At 41.1% G+C, this 23,876-nt stretch overlaps 1 protein-coding gene across 7 annotated transcripts in view; it reads left to right on the top strand.

Annotated features, from left to right (window-relative positions):
- Nucleotides 1–1,165: 1,165 nt before the first annotated feature.
- MINK1 (misshapen like kinase 1) overlaps nt 1,166–23,876 on the top strand; it is a 58,505-nt gene continuing 35,794 nt past the window's right edge. For 5 of the 7 annotated variants that reach the window (XM_027857135.1, XM_027857132.1, XM_027857134.1 and 2 more), the window contains exon 1: nt 1,167–1,532. In XM_027857135.1, coding sequence (XP_027712936.1) covers nt 1,476–1,532 — 57 coding nt within the window. In that variant the 5' untranslated portion in view covers nt 1,167–1,475. Of the gene's footprint in view, nt 1,533–23,876 lie in introns of all 7 variants that reach the window. The other 2 variants (XM_027857129.1, XM_027857131.1) reach the window with 1 other exon arrangement.

The following is a 23,876-nucleotide window of genomic DNA, read 5'->3' as shown; positions in this document are numbered from 1 at the left end:
ATAAGCTTGGTCCACCCTGCTCCCACACACAACCTGTTCATTCTTGCCTCTGTAGTTTTCCTGCTAAATGTTCTCTACCCCACTTCACTCCACCTATTCCAGCCCTACCCATCCTTGAATAGGCAGTATCAGTGCATAATAGAATTGCACAAGGGGAGTCAGAAACCCACAAAGTGTTACCTTATCAGACTCTTACCTCTTAGCAGTTTTCATCTTCCACAATAATGAATGTTGGCTCACCTCCCTCCTTCCCACCTTCATGAGAGCCTTGAAGGCTGAACTTTGAGGGCAAAGATAAATTAAAAGTGCAGACATATTCACCACTCCAGGGAGCTCCCACACCAAGGGGAGAACAAGAACTGTGATGTGTTTCGGTGTGATGTGAGTGGCCCCAAGGCAAGTTGTCAGGAACAAATATGCTGCTTTCACTAGCTGGACAACGCAATCAATCCATTCGACCTATCAACAATATTTACTACGAATAACCCTGTGTGTTTGCGAGGGAGGGGGAAGAAATGGTTTAGTGAAGGACCTGGAGAAACATCCCTATTTAGAAATACCCCCTATTGAATTTCTAAGCCTCCCCTAGCTGGAGAACATTTCCTGAGCTCTCGTACAGCAAGAGCTCAGGCTCTGTACCTGCCCTCTCCCACTTCCATTCTCCCCAGGCTTTCCTTGCAGCACTCCCTCCCCCAGTGGTTCTCCGGTTGCCGTGGCGACCAGGGTGGGTGGACAGCCTGTCCTAAGCCTAGCCTAGCCTACCCTATCCCGAGGCCCGCTTTCCCCCTTAGCGTGGGGGGTTGCCATGGCAGCCCCTCTAGAGTTGTGAAGTGGAACTGGAGGCCGCTCCTTTTCTCCTTCTCCTCCTCCCCCATCCCGCCCTGCCCCGCCCCGCCCCGCCAGGTAGGTGGTTCAGCTAGAAAGGGCACCAGTTGCAATTCTGGCCGGCGGGAGGGGAGTAGGTGTCATACGAGACTGGAAGAGCAAAAGAGGGAAGAAGAGAGGCTCCGTCCGGCGCACGCGCAAGTTAATCCGTGCACTCTGGACCATCACATCCCGCACCTCTTCCCCACACCCACTTCCCTACGCTCCCAGTCCTTCAGCTGGTTCTCGCGCGTGCGCACAGCCTGTTCTCTTGACCCCTCCCTCTCCCACCCTCGCTCAAAAACGCGTGCGCAGTAGAGTTCAGGGGCTCCGGGTTGCTAGTTCAGAACTTGAGCTCCTGTCAGTCAGTCAATCGGAAAGGATCCTGTCGGTTAACTTATCTGCATCGCGTTCCCCAGCCCCGTCTTTCCAGGGAAGGGAAGGGGAGGCGAAGCGGAGCCCCGATCCCCTCTTCTCCCCCAATGGGGCAGAAACGACAACGGCAGCGCAATAAGGGAGCCGGAGCCTGAGCCTGAGTGACCCCGCGTCCCTCCTGGGCCCGCCCAGTCTGAGCCTCTAGGCTCCGGCTCCGGCCCGGCCCGGCCGCCGCCATGGGAGACCCCGCCCCAGCCCGAAGCCTGGACGACATCGACCTGTCCGCCCTGCGGGTGAGTGAGCGCGGGAGGGAGCGAGCGTGGCCCCGGGAGAGCCCGGCCCTGCCCTCCAGCACCTGGGCTGCCGCGAGCGCTCCCCCCGCCTCGCACGGAATCGTTTGGCCCGGGGCGCGCGCGTCTGGTCCCTGGGGAGGTGCTGGAGGAGGTGATTTGGCACCCCACCCTGGGGTGCACCCCCCGCTTTAAGGGAAGCCCCGCCCCCTCACGTGGAGACCTCTTTAGCCACCTCTCCCCCCTTCCCCTCACTTCCTTCCCCTCTGGGCCTTGGCTGCTTCCCCCTACCCCCCCCACAGTCCGCACACACCTGCACCCCTGTGCACTTGCCCTCAGTCACCACCACCTCTCCCTCCTTCCTTCCCCATACCTCCGCCATTTAGATTTCTCTCCTCCCTGATTATACTGCCCCTTCCGGCGATTTCTACTTGCCCAGCACCCCCATCTTCCTCGTGATCCCTCTGCAACCATGGACCCTCGTATCCCCTTCCCTGGGACTTTTCGTCCTCTGCAAATGTTTTGGAGTTGAGCTTCCTTCTCATTCCCTCCCTTTCCCCCGCCCCTCTGACACACTTTTCCTGTGCCTGACATTTCCTAGTCTCCCTCACTTGTCTTTTCTGCCCCCCCTCCCCCCAAAAAATCACATGCAGTGCGATTTTTGTGCCTTCTCCCAGCCGCAGTTTAATGGCTGGCTTTCCTCCCCCTCCTTGATTCTTTCATTACCTTTGTCATACTTACCTTCGGTCACTTCTTACCCGCCAGGACTTAGGATTTTGAAGCCTATCTCACTTCATTATATTAGTGCCTGCCTCTTATCATTCCTCTCTCTACCCGAGACAGTTCTCCCAATCTGTGTATTGAGAGTGAAGAGAAATCTACATCCAGGCCTTTATCCCTTGATATTATATTACAGCTATGAAGCATTGTGGGACTGAAAAAGTCCATTACACCTGGTATGGAGTTGAAGATTTTCTGTCCAGACTGCATAGGCTAGTAATGCGGACATTTGCTGCAAGCTAGTCAGAAACTGTAGCCCACTAGAAAAAAGATGAATGTGTAGTCTGTATGATGGGGAAGAAGTGTGGGTGGGTGGTGACAATGAAGATCTTTAGGGTAGATAGGGGGGAGGTGTTTAGGAGGCAGGGGCTTGGAAAGATTTGGTGATTTCAAGGTGGAAGACTTATGCTTGTCATTTCAGTGTTTTGTTCCAATGTCCTTGGTGGCTTCACAACAGGTGTAGAGGGAGCAGAGTTTTCCATCTCGAGGCTAATCTCTTTGTCAGCCCTTGCTCAGAGGGTTTGCTGGGATTTGAGTTAGCCAGGGGATGTGACCAATAATGGGAGAATATGGTTAGCTTTACAGATGCCCCTCATTTGGAGGGAGTGAAGAGGCAGATGGAGGGGATAGAATAAAAGGGAGCAGAGTCATGTTGTAATTGGGTGACACAGTTTTTTCCCTTGCCATTTAGGTCATCATTTTCTTTGGTGTAGTGTCGGCCTATGAGACTTTGCTTCTTGGAAGAGATGAAGTGATAAATTGTTAGGGAGGGAGAGAGTGATGTTTTAGCGAGTGGCTGTGGGACTATGAGGATTCAGACTGAGAAAACTAAGTAGAGTAACTGCCACTTGGTTAATCTAGATCCTTTCAAATAAAAGATCATTTGGAATCTAGGCTCTCAGCAAGATGAATTTTATGTGGCTTTCTCTGGGACTTTCTTCTGTGATATGCTTCTTCCCCACCCCTAACCAAATCTTAGCTGTTGATTAACTGAGGTGGCTGAAGTCCTGTCACTGGTGATTAAAATGTATTAAAAGCACATGGGTTAAAACTTTGCTGTTAGAGCTAGGCTTGGCACATTTCTCAAGGGTGGAGGGGTGGAGAAGTTGAGATAGTCCCTCTTATAGTTTTGGACAGGGAACTTCACAGCCCTCCTGCCAAGTGTACTATGACCTTGGATGTGACATTACTTCTCTGAGCTTTTGCCTTTCTGTTTAGAGAAATGTTAGACCTGGCCCCGACCACACACTCCCACTTTGTACCATTGCCGGTTCCTCCCTACCCCAACCCTCTGGGATCTAAACATCTAGCTTCTTCCCTTTCTACTCACCACCACTCCTGTCAGTGAGAGGCATCTATCTAATTTATCCTTTCATCCATACATTTGCATATATATGCATACCACCCTGTTTATCAGAACCTACAGGGAATGCTGCTTTGTTGACAGTTCCTACTGGCTCTCTCCAGGAAACTAGGCACCTATCCTACCCAACCTGTACATACATACATGTTCCAACAGTACTGCCAAGGTGCTAATAATGCAAGCATCTCCTACTCTGTTCCTTTCTGTCTTCCTGTGAGAAAGGGAAAATGGAGACTTCAGTAGCAAAGCCCATTCCTTTTCACTGCATCATAGAAGGCTAGGAGGTGGGGAAAGGGACACACCTTCAGTATTTGTCAGCTGACCTCAAAGGGCTAAGTCATCTCCTTCTTCCTGTTTCAAGGTTTAGTTTACAGTTGAGGTTGAGAGACAAAGTATTACCTATAGCAGAAACAGTGTATATTTTAGACCTGTGGAAAGGCTGCTTTGTGATCTGGAACAAGTCACTTAACCTCTTCAAATTTATTCCCCTATCTCCACCTTGTATGGGGCCATATATGCTGAGCTACTCTGAATCCAAGCTCCGGTAATGTGGTCAGGGCTGTTCAGGAGACCTTTTAGAGGTATGGGGTGGGTTGCCTGCTAAATCAGTCAGGGTGGAGAGGGAAAGACTCAATGCTGTACTGCTGTACTGCTGTACAGGTGTCTCCTTCCTTCATTCAGGACTCCATCTATTTTTTTTCTATCCCTTCCTCCAGACTTTTTCTAGTGAGCCAGAAGTTTTAGGCTATATGCTTTTGAAACTGGGGAGCTGTGCTCAGTGTTGTATTAATATAACATACGAGAGCTGTTATTGGGAAACATTGCTAGGTAGAAGTTGGTAACAAAGATGTTTTTTGACAGTTTCTTTTTTGTTCTTATGTGTCTGTTCTTTGGAAAAGTCTCTTTTCGTCTTCATTTTCTATTTTCATATGGTTGTGGAATCTGCAACCCTTGGAAAGCTGGCAGTTTAGGGCGTATGTTTCTAAGTTCTTGATCAGTAAGAACCTGTTACTGTACACTGGTGTGCCAGCTACCCAAATGCTGGTGACAGATGCTCAGAAGAAAGGGGAAGGAGAAAGGAAGAGGCAAATAAAAAATGGCACTTAAATGGTGACATCTCTTTGTTTGGAGAATTAGTGATGGAGTGTTTCATTCAGTTTAGTGACCTGAAGGAGAATTAGGTTTTCAGAAGATATGGAGGGATTGATTGGATTGTTCAGATGATGTCCTCCAGCAGCTTCCTCCACACCTTATCTTACCAAAAAAGCCCTTGGGTTAGAACAAACTTTACCACCATTTAGGTTGTAATGAGGCTGTAGGCTGCTGTAAGAGTATTGGATTTTGAAGAAGATTCTGTAAAAGTTAAGCAGTGACTGTGGCATAGTCCTTCATATCTGGAGAGGTTTGCTTTGTGCCCTGAGGAGAAATCATAGGTTCTTAGGCCAGCTTTTTTCCTTTTAGCCCACTTCCTAAGTTCTAATGACTCCAGCCGCCACATCAGTGAATAATGATGTGCCCAGGATGGACTGACTTAAAAAACTCATTTGTAGAATGAGCCCGCTTATCATCCAAGGCAGACATGGTGAACAGGGGGTCCCATAACACTCCTAAGTGGAAAGAAATCGAATTAAAATACTATTTGGAAATATTTAATAAATACAAATACAATAAAATATAGATAATCTCAGTATGTGTTTTTTAAAAGTCATTATGTGGCTGCATAGATCCTTAGGTGATCCTTTACTGGCTCTGTTTCTATTTGAGTTTAACACCACTGATCCAAGGGACAAAATATAGCACAAGGCACAAAAACTGTTTGTAGTCTTGCCTTCTTGCATAGGCCTAAAAGTAAAGGAGGCTCTGACACCATCCCCCTTCCCCCCCCCCAAGCCCAATCTAGAAAGGTAAAAGACACAATCCTGGGATGAGATGCCATCCAATTTGATCCTGTATCTCTAGGCCTCGTTCCAGAGAAAGTTATCAAAAGCCTTTATTCAGACAGTCGAGTTCACCAGATAACAAACACCTGCTATGCACAAAAATCCCTGTTTAAGGCATGGTAGGGAGTGTGTACGGTATTACTGTGTTGTATGCCATTCAAAGGTTTTTCGAATTGTGTGAGCTCTCAGTCTGTGAAGTTGTCTTGAATTCTCAGTCTGCACTTAAAAATCCATGGAAAAGGAAACTCTCCAGCCTCCTTTAATAAATACTCTTAATGTCTCACAATCCTCAAAGTCAAGAAATCCTTAAATCTAGCTTGTAATGGATTAAACTCATTTTACATTGTTTGGTACAAAGTAGAGTAGCTTATTCTACCCAAAGTATGAGTAATACACACTATCCTACCTTATATCTCCCTGCTCTTAAAATTTGGCATTCTTTTTTCCCAGACTGAAGAACTACAGCCAGTTTCTTTAGGTTGACATGCAACCCCTAAACTATTTTATTGGATCCCTGTTGTGTATAGACTATGGATATAGAGGGCGACACCGTCTTCCTAGTTCCTGAGCTTTCAACCTTGCAAATCATCCTGGATTCTTCACTATCTCTCACCCTCCATATCCAATATGTTACCAAGGCCTGTCGATTTCACCATTGCAACATCTTTCCAATGCTCCCCCTTCTCTCCTCTGACACTGCCATCGTTCTAGTGCAGGCTCTTCTCACACCTGGATTATTGCAGCAGCTCCTGGTTGGTCTGCCTGTCTCAAAGTCTCTCCCCAGTCCATTCCATCCTCCATTTAGTCACTGAAGTGATTTTCCTTAAGTGTAGGTCCAATCATGTTACCGTCCTCAGTAAACTCTAGTGGCTCCCAGGATCAAATAAAAAATTCTTTGTTTGACATCCAAAGTCCTTCATAACCTAGCCCCCTCTTACCTTTCCAGCCTTCTTATACCTTATTCCCCAGCATGTCCTCTTCAGTTCACTGACACTGACCTCCTGGCTGTTCCACAAACAGGACACTCCATCTCTCAGGCCTGGAAATTTTCTCTGGCTGTTCCCCAAGCCTGGAGTACTCTCCCTCCTCCACTCAGACTACTGACCCCCTGGCTTTCTTCCTTTAAGTCTCCATTAAAATCCCTCATTTTACAGGAAATCTTTCCCAACCCCTATTAATTCTAGTGCCTTCCCTCTGTTAATTATTCCTCATTTATCCTAAAAATAACTGGCTTTGTATTTGTTTGCTTGTTGTCTCCCCCATTAGATTTTTTTGTTTTTTTTGGTGAGGCAGTTGGGGTTAAGTGACTTGCCCAGAGTCACACAGCCAGTAAATGTCACCTGGCAGGATAAGATACCAGACACTGAGGTCCTTTCTCCAGCTAAACTGCCAAGCATTCAAACTCTGCTTCAGAGAGTGCAACTCCAATGGGCTGGCCACATTGTTCGAATGCAAAATGTATGCTTGCCAAAAAGACAGTTTTATAGGGCAGGCATTCACACGGTGGTCAGAAGAAGTGATACAAGGACACTCTCAAGGTCTCTCTTAAGAACTTTGGAATTGGTTGTGTGACACTGGAGACACTGGCACAGGACCGTTCAGCATGGCGTGCCCTCATTGGAAAAGTGCTGTGCTCTATGAGCAAAGCCGAATTGAAGTAGCTGAAGAGAAACACAAATTACACAAACTTAGGGGATCCATTCCAAAGGTTCACAAGAACTATTCGTGCTTGACCTGTGGTAGAACATTCCAAGCTCATATTGGTCTGATCAGCCACAGTCATTCACACTAAAATTTGACTTTGATGTAGTGATGTCATTTTGATCCTCTTCGGAAAACGAAGGACAACAAAGTGTCAGGTGTCTGAGGCTGGATTTGAGTTGGGGTCCTCCTGACTCCAAGGCCCGGAGCTCTATCCACTGGGCCGCCTAGCTGCCTCCCCCCATTAGATTTTAAGTTTCTTGAGGACAGGGACTATCTTTTGTCTCTTTTTGTATCCCAAAACTTATTAGCACAGTGCTTGGCATGTAGTAGGTGCTTGATTAATGTTTATTGATTGATTGCAATGGATATGTACAAGGAAATTAATTGGCATCTATACATAATGTATTTCATATATATGTATGAAAGTATAACATATATTATGGGTAGCATTTATTTAGGGCTTTTAAGTTTGCAAAGTGCTTTACATATATTATCCCATTTGATATACATATATACAAATAGTTTGAAAACAATTTTATAGTAATATAGGCAGTTAGGCCCAATAGATAGAGTTTTGGTCCTGAAGTTAGGAAGACCTGAGTTCAGATTCAGATTCAGTCAGATACTGGTGTCATGCTGGAAAAGCCACGTAACTCTGCCTAAGTTTCCTTAGCTGCAAAATGTGGATAATAACAGGACCTACTTCATAGGGTTGTTGTGAGGATCAAATGAAATAATATGTTTAAAGTATAGTGCCTGGCACATAGTAGCTGCTATATAAATGCTAGCTACTATTATCAATGACCCCCTTTGTCAGTCTGAAGCCTACTGACCTCTTCTCAGAATGTTTTTAAATGCATAAAATAAAATACATAGGATCATAGAGGAATACTATGAGGTGTGACAGAAAGAATTTTGTGATAGCTATAATTGGGAAACATGGGATTGGAGCTTATTCTTAAGGTGCAACCAGTTTGGCAACATCCATGGAAAATATGCCCACCTTTAGGGCATCAGTTCCAGGCTTGACAACTTTTAATATATGGGTAAGGTATTCTTCAAAGTCTTATTCCCCCTACCCTTCCATTAAAAACGTTTTTAAATTTCTTTACGTTTGACAGCATAAGTTATTTGTTTGTAGTAAGGGGATATGATCTAAACTGCCTCTCTTCTTCCTGTTAGTTGCTAAAGTTATTCTGGGTACTGGGTCTAATCAGTTCAAGCACTGAACTACAGAGGATGTGTTAAGTATTAACTTTACCCCAAACTGAAAGTTTCACTAAAGTATTACCAAGTCAGAAATTGAGGCTATGAGTTGTGGCTTGCTACAAAAATAACTACTTACCAAGTCAGGAGCTTCTCAAGAGAACCCCTTGACTGACAAAAAGCCCTTTTCTAATTAACCAAACAGCATGGTGAAATGGAAACAGTAGTAGATTAATTTGGAGTCACCGTCCTGAATAGTGATGGCTTTTCCTGGAAACACCTTTTTTTTTTTTTTTTTAAAGTTTTCAACATTTACTTCCACAAGATTTTGAGTTCCAAATTTTTGCCCCATCTCACCCCTCCCCCCACCCCAAGATGGCATGCATTCTGAATACCCCTTCCCCTAGTCTGCTTTCCCTGCTATCTCTCCCCCCTTCCCCTTCTATTTTCCTATAGGGCAGGATAGATTTCCGTACCCCATTTCCTGTATTTCTTATTTCCCAGTTGCATGTAAAAACATTTTTTTTAAACATGTGTTTTTAAAACTTTGGGTTCCAAATTTTCTCCCTTCCTCCCTCCCACCCACCCTCATTGAAAAGGCAAGCAGCTCAATATAGGTTATACATGTGCAGTTATGCAAAACACTTCTGTAGTAGACATGCTGTGAAAAACTAACTCTATTTCCCTTAATCCTATCCCGCCCCCCCATTTATTCTATTCTTTCTTTTGACCCTGTCCCTCCTCAGAAGTATTTGCTTCTGATTACCCACTTTCCCAATCTGCCCTCCTCTCTATCATCCCCCTACTCTCTTGTCCCCTTCCCCTCCTATTTTCCTGTAGGGTAAGACAGATTTCCATACCCAATTGAGTATGTATGTTATTCCTTCCTTAAGTCAAATCCTATGAGAATAAGATTCACTCATTGCCTGTCACCTTCCCCCGTTTCCCCTCCACTGTAAGAGCCTTTTCTTTTCTGTTTTTTTGTGAGATAATTTACCCCATTCTACCTTTCCCTTTCTCCTTCTCCTAGTATAATCCTCTCTCACCCCTTAATTTTATTCTTCAAATATGACCCCTTCATCTTCAACTCACCCTGTGCCCTCTATCTATTTATCTATCTATCTATCTATCTATATATATATATATACACATATATATATATACACATATAATTTTTTCCCTCCAACTGCTGTAATACTGACAAAGGTCTCATGAGTTACCAATGTCATCTTTCCATGCAGGAATGTAAACAGTTCAACCTTAATAAGTCTCTTACAATTTCTCTTTCCTGTTTACCTCTTCATGTTCTACTTGAGTCTTGTATTGGAAAGTCAAATTTTCTATTCCACTGTGGTCTTTTCATCAAGAATGCTTGAAAGTCCTCTATTTCATGGAATGACCATTTTTCCCCCTGCAGGATTATACTCAGTTTTGCTGGGTAGGTGATTCTTGGTTGTAATCCTGTCTCCTTTGCCCTCTGGAATATTATATTCCATGCCCTGCGGTCCCTTGTCTTCTATTAGATTATAAGCTCCTTGAGGTAAGGGACTGTCCATGCTTTTGTATTTGATACATATCAAGTGCTTAATAAATATTTTTTATCTTCATTCACCTGACCCAGATTTGAAGCCCAGATCTTCTATTTGTTATCTACATGACTTCGGGCTAATCACTTAACCTTTGGGGAACTGAGTTTCCTAATTTGTTAAATGAGGATTTTGAATTATGTAACTTCTTAAGTGCCTTTCAGCTCTAAATCTAACTTCCCATGAGCCTAGTAGATTAAGGAGCCATGATGAGTTGATGCTATTTCAGGTCCTTTCATGAAGCATTTTTCACATTGTACACACACGTACATATACATAAGTACATACATACATACGTATATTCTGACCTCTCTGTCCAGTCCTTATCTCACTAGAATATAAACTCCTTTCAGTCTTTATGTTTCCCTACAGTGCCTAACAAATTGATTTTCTCAATTTATGAGAACAACTGATTTATGAACCTGAAAAGCAGGTGGCAGGAGACATGTTCTCCGAGATACTGTATCTATTTGGGGGGGGGAAGGGGAGGGACATCACCGAGGCTGTGGCCATGTTCTGGTTGCCTTTTTTCATCAGCCAGTGCCCTCTTTTAACTACTGTGTATCATAACCTCCTGTTTTCTATTATCTTTTGTATTGCAGAATTGCAAACCCAGTTTTAGGATACTTCTTTCCTAGATAGAAGAAACTTTTATATTAAATATCCTTTTTGCTTACATGTTGAGTTAATAGTTTTCTTTGAGGTATAACCACTTGTAGCCTTATAAATTTGCTTGTCAAAAATACAGCAGGTTTTTTTTTCCTTCTAACTTTTGCAAAAGGTCCCTTCCAGTAGCTTTTGTTAAAGATTGTTCTTAGGATAATTACTATGTTAGTATCCAACTGAATAAAGTGCCCATCCTGAAATAATTTCCACCTTTCATTGTCACTGACATCTTATTTAGATTGATTATGAGAACCAGCACATAGTAGTTGTCACCATCGTGTCGTGTGGTCCCCCGTCTCCCCCTCCCCCCCCCGTCCCTCTGTCCGTGTAGTGTCGAGTGTGGGGCGCCCTCCCTCAAGTCCAAAGCCATTAAGTATGTTCCAGGAGAATAATCACAAGTGATGAAGAGACTCACTTCAAGGTAGGCTCTCAAGTGCCCCAGTCAATTAACACACAGAAAGACTGTCCACAAGCTCAGGCACATGCCTCTTAACTAATTAGTTCTCAAATCTTCCAGAACACCTGAAGATCAGGTAGCCTTCTGATAAAGACTGAGGTCAGAAGCAAAGCAATCTAACCTCAAATTGAATTGCTTCCAAAGCTTCATCCCATAACTCTCCCATGGGTACTAATACTTGTTTCTGCTTGGAGAAGGCTGGTGAAAGACTAGAGGAATGTGCCCCTCGTGGGCAGCCTTTACCAGCACTCTATCCACCTGAAATCCAGCCAGCTGTAATTAATCTCTGCAAAAACTCATATTCTTCAGCAAATCTCACCAGAATATATGTGAGTTAGGTATTGGGCTTTAGTTTCATATTTTATTGGTGTGGAGATGGTGTTTACCATTTAGAGACTGTTAATTGCTAAATGTTGGGGAATAAATGACTCCAATTAGCTCTCCAAACCTTGGAATGAGCCTCATGAACCTAGAACAGACCATTTAGTTGAGAGAGAGGTAGAAATGTTTTATATAAGTTAGCTGCTGTGTGGTCAAATATCTTTTCCAACAGCTTTTGTCTTCCTTTCCACAACTGAAGGTAAATTGGATTTCTTTTAGACCAAGATCTTAGAATCTTGTAGATATCTGTACCAGCCCCCTTGTTTTGAAGAGAAGGAATCTTAAGACTCAGATGAAGTATAATTTGTCCATAGTTACACAGCTAATTGGTGTCAGAGATTTGAACAGTAGGTCATTTCCAAATCCATTGCTGAGCCCAGGGAAGTGAAAAAAGACTTTTAAGGTCATATAACTAAGTCACAGAATTGAAGAAATTTAGCACTGGAAAGGACCTTAGAAATTATTTAACTCCCTCATTTTATAGATGAGGAAGTAAGATCTAGGGATTTTGCAATTTACCATATGTTACATAATTAGTTTCAGATCTAGTATTAGTATTCAGGTCTCCTTGTGAAGAAGGCAGATTTTGGTTTTATACCCCACTTTATCCACCCTTTCACCAAGATGTGAAAGTAGTTGGCATATATTGTTTTAAAATATGGATGAAACATTCAGCAAAACTTGGCTTCTATGGTAGGCAATCACGAGCAGAATCCTGGAAAGGGGTGGTAAGGATGACAAAATGGAGCCCCAGGCCAAAAGCAATTTTTTAAAAAAAATTTATTTTGAACTTGAATACTAAAACTTAAATACAAAATAAGAAAATAAAAAGAAACATTTTAAATTTAAATACGAAATAAGAAAAGAAAAAAAGATTGCCATGTGCACAGCAGAACACAAGAGAGGATTCAAAATATACAGCAATAAATTTCCATTTTAAGAAAGTTTATATAATAAATACTACACATTGTGCTCAGAGGGGTGCATCTTTTCTTTGCTTCCTTGTAAGTTTTCTTTTGTTCTCTGCTGCACATTTTTTACTTAGTTCTTTTTTCCCCCCTTTCCCCCTTCCCCAAAGAAGGCTACAATTAAGTGTGGGTATATATATATAGATATATACACATACATATCTATATACACATTTACACACAAACATATATATCTACACATAACAGAGATATCTCTGATCATATATACACATATACATTCATGTGCATCTACGTAAGACCATAATCTGCTTGTTTGTCCTTTATTTCTCTGAAGGTGGATCTTCTATCTTCCTTCCTAAGTCCAAGTCTTTCCATATTTTTCTAAATCCACCAACTTATCATATCCTATACCACAGCAATATTCCAAGCCTTATACCATCTAGTTATTTTAAACAGTCTAAAACAATATTGATTAATGTGACTGTCATATAGTGTAGTTTCCTATTTCTCTCTTTTGATTAAATTTTATCTTTAGCTTTGTCTGAGATCATAATTACAACCCTGCTTTTTTTTTTAACCAAATAAATTCTACTCCTGATCTTTATTTTATATTTGTGTGTATCTTATTTTCCATCCTTTCTGACACCTCTGCTTTACTTCTACCCACTACCTTGCCCTCCTATTACTTAACCTACCCTGCCAAGGATCCCTCACATATGCCCTCCCCCCCACCCTAAAATCCCTGTCTTATCCCAAAGCAACTTTGGTAGAGACAGATGTGTCTATAATCAGAGAGAAGAACAAGAGAGCAGAAACTGTCTTTTTGTTTTCTTTTGTTTTTGTTTTTTTTCATTCGAAGGGTTTCTTGGAGACTCTGGGGCTTGTGAGTGGCCTTACATGGTCCTTTTGGGGGCAGTTCCCAACTTCACGAGAACCCCAGGGAATAAAAGAGCTCTTACCGGCCCTGTCTCCCATTTTTGGGCTGGTTACTGGGTGGGCAACATGTTCAGGAGAGGTATTGAATCCACAACAATAGAGATTGGATTTGAGAGGAATGCTGTGTATAGAGTACAGGTCCTGTTACTTTAGGATACAGATGGAGAGAATCTCATGGAGCCTGAGCTATGAATGTATGTTTTTCTGTAGGTTTTCTTTCTTGGTTGTCTCCTATCTGTCTGACTACTCTCTCAGGTTCCTTTGCTGACTCATTGATCATATTAAGCCCCCTATCTGTGGATGTTTCTCAAGGTTCTATCCGAGGCCCTCTTTTCTTCTCCCTTTATATTCTCTTTCTTGGTAAGCTCATCAGCTCTCAGGGATTTAACTATCATCTTCATACAGATGAAAGAGAGAGAGAAACAGAAAAATCTAGCTATAGTCTCTTCCCTGAGCTCCAGTCCCACATCACTAATTGCCCATTAGACATATCAAACTAGAGGTGCTAGAGACATATTAAATTCAACATTTCCAAAACTGAAATAATTTCCCTAAAATCTCCCCCTCTTCTAAATTTTCCTATTTCTGTTGATGGTACCACTATCTTTCCAGTCTCCCAGGTGTTTAACCTCAGCATTATCCTGGACTCTTTCTGTCTCTCCTCCCCTTCCCCCCTCCCCTCTCATCTCACTCCCCCCCTTCCCTCCCCACTTCTTCTCTTTCTCCCTCCTCTTCCCACCACATCCGGTTACCCATCTTTACATCTCTTTACTCTCAGAGCTACCACCTTAGTTCAGGCCCTTATCACTTCTCAACTAGATAATTACGACAGCCTCTTAATTGGCCTTCCTCCTTCAAGTCACTCACCTCTCCACTCTATTCTACACACTACTGCCAAAGTAATTTTCCTTAACTGCAGGTCTTATCATGTGACTACCCTGCTCCGTCTACTCCAGTGACAGTGTTTTGCCTGTAGCATAAAACATAACCCACTGTTTAGCTTTTAAACTTCTATACAACCTGTCCCCACCTATCTTTCCAGCTTTCTTGGACACTATTCTCTTTTCTGTATTCTGGGACTCTGGGATCCAGCCAAACAGACCTTCTCCCTGTTGTACACACAGCACTTCATCTCCTGTTCCAATGCCTTTGCATTGACAGACCCCATGCCTAGAATATACTTCCTCCTTACCTCTGCTTTAGAGTCCTTTTCTGAAGCATCAGGAATCATCTTCTCTGTAAAATCTTTTCTGTTCCCTGCAACTGCCAATGCCCATCTTCCTTGTGTTTAACTACTTTATATATATTGGTATTTCTTCACTTTATATTTATGGCTGTAACTTATGTATATTCTTGTCTTCCCCATGAGAATGAAAGCTCCTGGAGAGTCAGGATTATTTCTTTGTATCCCTAGTATTCAGTGTAGTGCCTGGCACACATCTGACACTTCATATATATTTGTTGATTTATTGATTATTTTGTTGTAGGATCTGTGTATCGTATATCTTACAAAAGAACCTAAGTTGTGTCTCTTCACGACTGCTATCTGAGGGGGTCATGCCTTAATCAGGCTAATAGGAGATAATTCCTTATTCTTGCTCATTAAAGTTTCCTTTCTCTGACTGAGTCTTGACCTGAGGTATGATAAAGATACAGGGGTAGGGGTGGGGAGAACACAGATGAAGACCCAGGGGATTTCCAAAGTACATATGATTATAGATTTAAGAGGCCATCTAGTCCAATTTCTTCATCTTAAAGTTAAGAAAACTGAGGGCCAGAGAAATTAAATGACTTGCCCAAGGTTGGCAAGGCTGGAACTCTAATTTTAACTCTAAATCTCTTACTCCTTCCACTGCACCATAATGCCAGTATTCTCCATATACTTCAGCTTTAGGGCTCATAATCAGTCTCATATTAACTGAAAAAAATTTTTATTGATATTTTTTGTTTCTTACGTTGCTGTAGTATTCGAGGTATCCCTCCTCCTCCTGGGCAGCCATCCCATATGACATATAGTATTATTTTAGAGAAGGAAAAAAAAGTCAGCACAACTGATTGATAAATTGAAAAAGTCCAAAAACATGTTCAGTGTATAACACCTGTAGACCTGATAATAGTTTGTTTTTTTTGAGTAGTTCACTTTTCTTTGGGAATACCCTTGAGATGACTGTGTAGTTTGTATTACTGTATGTATTGATCTGTATTTATGTACAACAGATATATACTGTAGCCTTTTAGGAGAATGTAAACTCTTTAAGGGCAAAAACTATTACTTTTTCAGTCTTTTTATCCTTCCTGCCTAGTACAGTGTCTTGAACATAGTTATTTAATAAATATTTGTTGAATTGAAGTTGTTTGCTCTTTTTCTAGAAACCGCACCAGGGTGCAAGGAGAGAGTTTATTCTTCTCCCCATATCCCCTTGGGAGGCCTCACTTTTGAGGTAGGAGAACTTTTTGGGGAAAAGTAGAGCAGAGTATGAACTGCTTTTATTTGCTCATTCATTCTTTTTGCACCATCCCAGTGCTTATTCCCAATGCTTCCACTGATCCCTGGGTCACAATCACTCCGAGAGTTTCCACGGCCCTAAAAATTCATTACCCTGCAGCCAATCTTAAATGATTTAGACTCTCAGAATTTTCTAGTTTGGTGAGATGACAGATACATAGTCTGTTCTTGTGCTAGGCCTGTTGTTAAAACATTCCCAGCTCAATAGAATCTGCTTAAGAGGGCTAGCACTCTACTAGCATAATGGCTTGGGAAAAAACCAAACAAACAGAAACAAAAACTTTCACACCAAGATGAGGCATTGGTTATTTAACAACTCTCTGTTAAGCACTTAATATACAAAACACACTATGTTTTGAGATGGGGACTTCATTTGCCCAAATCTTTTATTCAATATTCCTAGGTTGAATTATGAGTAGGGCTGATTCAGTCAATCGTTAAACATTTATTAAGTGCCTACTGTGTTCCAGGCAGTGTACTAAGGTCTGGGGATACAAAAAGAGGCAAAAAACAGTTCCTCCCCTCAAGAAGATCACAATCTAATAAGGAAGACAACATGCAAACAAATATCATACAAACAAGTTTATCCTCTATATAGAGAGGATAAATAGGAAATAATTAACAGAGAGAAGGCACTAGAATTAAGAGGGGTTGGGAAAAACTTCCTGTATAAGATGATATTTTGGTGGGGCCTCAAAAAAAACCGAGGAAACTAGTAGTCAGTTGAGGAGGGAAAGCATTCCAGTTGTGGGGAACAGTCAGAGAAAATGCTTGGAGCCGAGAGATGAAGTATCTTTTTTGTGGAACAGCCAGAAGGACACTATTGCTGGATTTAGTGTGTGCAATGCCTCCAAAGAGGCATTTACCCATGGGGATAACTATCCCCTGCATTACAAATGCCATTTGCTTCCGAAAACCTCACACATCTCATGCAGATGCCTTTTCTGATGATGTATTTCTGTAATATTAATATTTACACTTAAAAGTTCAATATTTCATTATTTCAGAACATCTGTGACTTCATCTGTGGACATACCCAACACTATATTTCACTTATTGGTATTGATTATAACCTGTCCACTCCTTAGTAGCCAAACTAAACTTGTGGTATAAGCCTCTTTGAAGTTAGGTAGAATGGTCCTTAAAGATCAGACACAGTCTATTGCTGGAACCTTGCTCAGAATTTTCCTGCTTGGTAGCTTTTGGGACTGGAGCTTGTACTCTGCTAGTAAAGTCTTCAGCAACTTACAGTCATTTATGTGCTATAATGAGGCCTCAGAATAGGAACTTAATGGAGGTGTTATATATTCATATTATAATTTTACATATCCCCCTACAGCAGACTAAACAGATCCTCCCCTCTCCCACCACAAGGCAGAGTCTGGTATTTAGGCCCATATTGTTCCCCTTCCATGCAAACAGGATTGATTTCCCCCCAAATATCCCACTGACTTCTATGAGAGGCTTGTGTAATTGTTAGGTTTGTTTTTCATTACCAACACATTTTGTTTTGACGTAGCAGACAAGTCTAAACAAAACACCAACACAGTAGTTTCCTGAAAACAATTAAGCTAACCAGTATAAGAGTTATTTCAGCTGGTGGTAGATGGAACTTAAGCAGTTCTGTAATTTGCTATTTGTTTTAAAAAATATGAATATTGTGTGTTGGATTTTACCAGAGTTATATTGCCATTTTTAATAATGCTTTCATTTACATAGTTGTAGTCAGTGTGGATATTTTTCCTTTGGTTTACTCTATCACTTCATATCAGTTTTACCATATTTCTTTGAACTATTATACATGGCAGGTACAGTTTCAAAGGTGTTATTTTCTATTCTCCTGAACCAGTTCCAAAAACCCCTTTTCTTGACTCCCCAGAGCAGTATATATGGGATGTCCTAAGCTTGTGCTCCGACTTTCTTTGTGTGTTTAAACTAAGATTCCCCCAGGTTTGTTGAGGTGTCTATCTGCAACCAGTAGTAGGTTCAGAATGTATTAATTACTGATAATGATAGAATATTAGAACTGGTAATGATGATGCCTGTATTCTTTTTTACCTTTCACTTCCATTCTTTTTTAAAAAATTATTGAAAAATATTATCGGTGTCTTTTGTTTTTATGTCAGCCATTTCTGGAAATCTAACTCTAACTCTACCCTGCCTTCATATTTTTTTTCTTAACTCTCCATTGTAACAAAGAAAAATAGATGAGCAATAAAGACACCTCATCTGAAAATGTATACAACATTCTGCCCTAGTAGTTCTTTTACCACTCTTCCGTCCCCCACTCCACTTTCCTGCCAAGTGGGAAATCTGTTTCATTATCTGTTCTCGGGAGTCAATATTGGGTGGTGGTGGTGGTTGTTGAGTGAGAAAAGGGGGCCATTCTTCAATATATGGGTTCCCCCCCAGATTCTCGTTCTTTACTCCCTCTAATAAAAGAGCTTTAAACATTTTTGTAACATTCTTAGAGTATGTTTTGCTTCATACTTATCTGTCACTTGATCTTCTTATTCAATTGTTTTTTGGTAGTGTCCAACATTTGAGGTTTTCTTAGCAAAGATACTACAGTGGTTTGCCATTTCCTTCTCCAGCTCATTTTTACAAATGAGGAAACTGAGGCAAATGGGGTTAAGTGACTTGCCCAGGGTCACACAGCTAGTATGTGTCTGAGACCAGGTTTGAACTTGGGAAGTTGAGTCTTTCTGACTCTAGGCCCAGCACCCTATCTACCCAGCAGCCACTTAATCTGTCCTCCTAATTTCTGTTTCCTTCTATTTCCCTGCTGAGTGAAATACATTTCTGTATCCAACTCGTGTGTGTGGAGGGGGTGTTTGGGGGGGGGGTGTGCATGCGCATCCTTCCCTGCTTTGACCAGTTCAGTGGAGAGTGAGGTTCAGTTGTCAGCTGTCTCTCTACCCCTTCCTCCTTGTTGGTATAGATGTCTACTTGCACATTATGTGAGATAACTTTCTCTAACTTTCTTTCTCCCCTCCACTTCACAGTATATTCCTCTTCCCCACGCTTTCCATTCTTCTTTTAAGATCTTCAACAAAACCACTCCCAAGCCTTGTCTAATTAGATTCCCTAGACTTCCCTCTTTGAGTCCTGATGATGTTAACGTTCAGAGGGGACACATGTATCCTCTTCCCATATTTGAATATAAGCAATTTATCCTTGTTTAGCCCTCTGTCATTGTTAATTCATGTCTTCTTTTTTTGTTTCTCTTAACTCTTCTGTTTGAACTGCAAAGCTTCTATTTGGCTCTGGTGTTTTCATCATGAATACTTGGAAGTCCTCTATTTCATTAAAGCTCCATATTTTCCCCCTGTGACATTGTATTCAGTTTTCTTGAGTAAGCTATTCTTAGCTGTAAGTTCATATCTTTTACCTTCTGGAAATTCCAAGTTCTCTGCTCCTTTATAATGGTGGCTGCTAAATCCTGTGTAATCTTGACAGTGGATCTTCATTACATGAATTCTTTCTGGCTGTTTTCAGTATTTTTTCTTTGACCTAGAATCTCTGGTTTTGACTATGATGTTCCTAGGAGTTTTTGCTTTGGGATTTCTTTCTGTTTTCTACTTTGCCTTCTGTTTCTAAGAGGTCTGGGCAGTTTTAAGATTTCTTGAATTAGATGAATTCTGAGTTTTCACTTTGTTTTGTTTTCATTTTATTTTTCTTGGTTTTTTTTGCAACATAGTTAATATAGAAATATGTTTTCATTTTATTTTTCTTGCTTTTTTTTACAACATAGCTACTATAGAAATATGTTTTGCATGATTTCACATGCTTATATCATATTGCTTACCTTCACAATGGGTGGGGGAGGAACTGGAAGGAAGGAAAGAATTTAAAACTCAAAATAAAATGTTTATAAAAAAGGTTTCTTTTTTAAATTTATTTTTAGTTTTCAACAATCCTATAAATTTTTTTATTAATTTATTTTAATTTATCAACAATCCCTTCCATAAACTTTTGAGTTTTAAATTTTCTCCTCTTCCCTCCCTACCTCCCTCCCCAAGATGGTATGCAATCTGCTATAGGCTCTACATATACATTCCTATTAAACATATTTTCACATTAGTCATGTTGTAAAGAAGAGTTAGAACCAATAGGAGGAACCACAAGAAAGAAGAAATAAAACAAAACAGAAGGAAAAGAAAAGAGCAAATAGTATGCTTCGATCTGCATTCAAACTCCAGAGTTCTTTCTCTGGATGTGAATAGCATTTTCCATCATGAGACTTTTGGAGATGTCTTAGATCCTTGCATTGCTGAGAAGAGCTAGGTCTATCAAAGTTAGCCATTGCACAACATGGCTGTTACCGTGTACAATGTTCTCCTGGTTCTGCTTACTTCACTCAGCATCAGTCTATACAAGTCTTTCCAGGTTTTTCTGAAGTCTGCTTGCTCATCATTTCTTATAGCACAATAGTATTCCATTACATTCATATACCACAACTTGTTCAGCCATTCCCCAATGTATGGGTATTCCCTCAATTTCCAATTCTTTGCCACCACGGAAAGAACTGCTATAAATATTTTTGTACATGTGGGTCCATATGTACAGTCTTGTTTTAGTCATGGCTTTCAGGTACTGGAGTAATTCTTGAATTTTTTTCCCTTTCAGTCAGTTTTTCTGGTCAGTTTTTTGCTATGAGGTACCTTACTTTTTTTTTTTTATAAATCTTTTTAACTTTGTTTTGACATTTCTTATTGTCTTATGGATTCATTGGCTTCTATTTGATCCATTTTAATTTTCAGGGAGTTTGTTGCTTGGGCAAGATTTTATACAGTTTTGTCAAGCTGTAAATTCACTTTCTAATCCTTCTTCTGTAGCTCTCATTTCTTTTCCACCTTTTCCTCCCTATTATTCTCGTTTCATTTATAAAAGCATTCTAAATTATTTGCTTTTTAAAACTCTCACTTCATCTCTCCCAAAAATTCTAATTGAATTTCTATCCAGGCCTGTAGGGTTTTGTTTTGTTTTTTTGGGACTTTGTTTTAGAGTCATTCTCTGGGTCTTGAGCATCCCTGTCACCATAATAGCTTTTTGTGGAGGGATTCTTTTTTTAGTTGCTCAATCTTCCAGCCTACTTCTTGACTACTGACTTTGTGCTAGGGCCAGGTTCTTCCCACTTCTAGAATGAATGTCTGGGCTGATAGTACCTGCAAACTTCTAATAAAATTCCAAAGTAGACTGATTCAGGGCAGAGTCTGATTGTTACTCCTGCTCTGAGCAGTGGGCCTGTAGGCATGGCTGTTTGGAATTTCAGTAGACAGCTTTTGGGTTCAGCCACTATCAGTGAGCTGATTCAGAGTGACAGAACTTTAGGCCTGGGATTCCTCCTCTGGTTACTCTGCTCCAGGTTTTAGAACAGGCTAGAAACTGAGACCCCCACTCCACTTTTGGGGGTGGAGCCATACATCTGCCTGCTGCTTCTTTTGAGCTTGCTTTCCTCTTGGTGCACAGGGTCCTCACCCTGGGACACCATGTTTCTTTTCCTTCTGGCTTCAGTTTTCTTGGAATATATACCTGTGCATTCTCTCAGTCAAAGGGGTTGAACAATTTTTTAACTTTTCTTGTGTAATTCAAAATAATTTCCCAAGATTGTTGGACCAATTCATAGCTCTGCCAACAGTGTATTAGTGCCCTGCCTCCGATCTTGCTGCTCCAAGTTTGATTTCATTTATTCTTGCATTTATTAGCATAGTACTATACTACAAAATATGGGTATAAAAGAACTATAAGATACAATCCCTGCCCTCCAATAGTTTATAGTTCAGTTGGAATAGAAAAAGAAAATGTAGAGCTGAGAAACAGAAGGAGCAGCTTTATGTATCTTACTTGTACAGAATTGTCTTCATATTGCCTCCTCTCAGACTGTGAGCTCCTTGAGAGTAGGGACTGTCTTTTTGACTTTCTTTATATCCCCAGTGCTTATCACAGTGCCTGACACCTCTTTTAATAAGTGCTTGTTGGTTGACTCTTTTCTTGATTTTTAACATGATTAAAAATAAGAGTGGTGTGGAGGGGTGCATGGTGAGCACTCTTTCTTTTTTTCAATTAATTTATTTTTATTTTTCAACATTCGCTTTTATACAATTTTGAGTTCTAAATTTTCCTTCCTCCCTCCACTTCCCCCTCCCCAAGATGGCATGCAATCTGATATAGGCTATATATGTATGATAATATTAAACACATTTCCACATTGGTCATGTTGTGAAAGAAGAATCAGAACAAAAGGGAAAAACCATGAGAAAGAAAAAAACAGCAACAGCAAAAGAAAAAACAGTATGCTTTGATCTGCATTCAGACTCCATAGTTCTTTCTGTGGATATGGTTAGCATTTTCCATCATGAGTCGTTTGGAATCGTCTTAGATCATTCCATTGCTCAGAAGAACTGAGTCTAACAAAGTCAGTCATTGCACAGTGTTGCTGTTACTATGTACCACTGTGCATATTTTCCTGGTTCTTTGAGCACTTTTTCTAGGAATAATGGGGAAAGTCTCCTCTTAGTCACCCATCCTCTACCCTTTTTCCAGGCTACTTCCCATTTGTACCAGCCTCCTGATATTAATTTTCTTATCTATTCTCAGCCTCTTTCCTTCCTTCCCTTTTCCCATGCAGACACCTTAAGGAAATGAGATAGAAGGGCATTTAGGGACAGAAGTGAGTGTTGGTGCTTAGTTTTGTCATACCCAAAGGGAAGAGATTTTCCCCTAAAATGTGAAAACCTGTATGAATTTGTACCTTGGTTACCTGAGAAGTTGTCTTCTTTCTCTCACATCATCTACTTTGTCCCTTGGGGTGAGATAGACTACCCTTGACAGGGCTGGGCTGAGTAATACTTTTGTTCAAACAGGAAGCTTAGAATCTGTTTGGGGAGAGGAGGAAGAGCAGGTGAGGTAGATCTGTGAAGTGGACCTTAAAAGTCTTCACTTCTGTGGGGTAGGGAACCATGTTTTTATGGATGGATAGAAAAAAGTCAACAGGTCCTGTGTATAGTTAAGTAGTGAAGAGAGATCCTGTGGTCACATTCTGGAGTTGTCTCCTCCAGTAGGCAGACATCATACCTTATACTCTTAACCTCCTGGCCAGTTCAGTTCCAGATCCATGCCAATATCTGCTTCACTCTGAGGTACTCCTGAATAGATATAATACTTCTTCCTGCCCCTTTCTGGCCTAAAGTGACTTTCTTATGATTGAGATTAACTTTCCTGCCTCCTTTCATTTGCTGTGTCCCTAGGTTTATCATTACTTTCAATGGGATAGGAAGGGTGGCGAGAAAAAGGGACACACAGACCCAGTAGCTCTACCACCTTCTGTATGATTGTGGGCAATCATTTAACCCCTCTGAGCCTCAGTTTCCTCATCTGTAATATGAAGATACTATTTTCTACCTCATAGGGCCATTTAGAGGAAGGTATATTCAGAGTTGCCTTCTAGTGTTTTTCCAATCCTGGCAAATTGGGTAATTCTGACTATTAATTCCTCTAGCTATAGTTTAAAACCCCACCTGTTTCTTGGATTTAGCAAAGTATCTGCAAGTATAAATGCAGTAGAATTTTTTTCAGTTTGAAGTGAGCATGATTTGCTGAACCCCAGCTTCATGGGGTATTCTTTCTTACCACGTTTCCTAGTGCCATCTCTGCTTCGCAGATATCTTTCCCCTTAAAGTCTTGTCTAGTAGTTAAACATTCAAAATTTTTCCATAGAAAAGTGATCCATTGACCTTTTTGTACTTAAAACTATTATCCTTTTCATCTTTATTATAATAATATCAATAAAACAGGTATACTGAATTATTTATCTAATATTTGAGGTAAGTGAAAGATAGCCACCGTGTGTGTGTGTGTGTGTGTGTGTGTGTGTGTGTGTGTGTGTGTGTG

This window comes from Vombatus ursinus, unplaced genomic scaffold (genome assembly GCF_900497805.2).
Source record: "Vombatus ursinus unplaced genomic scaffold, bare-nosed wombat genome assembly UNPS02011916.1, whole genome shotgun sequence".
In the NCBI taxonomy this organism is placed as follows: domain Eukaryota; kingdom Metazoa; phylum Chordata; class Mammalia; order Diprotodontia; family Vombatidae; genus Vombatus; species Vombatus ursinus.
This window is presented reverse-complemented; position numbering and strand designations above follow the sequence as displayed.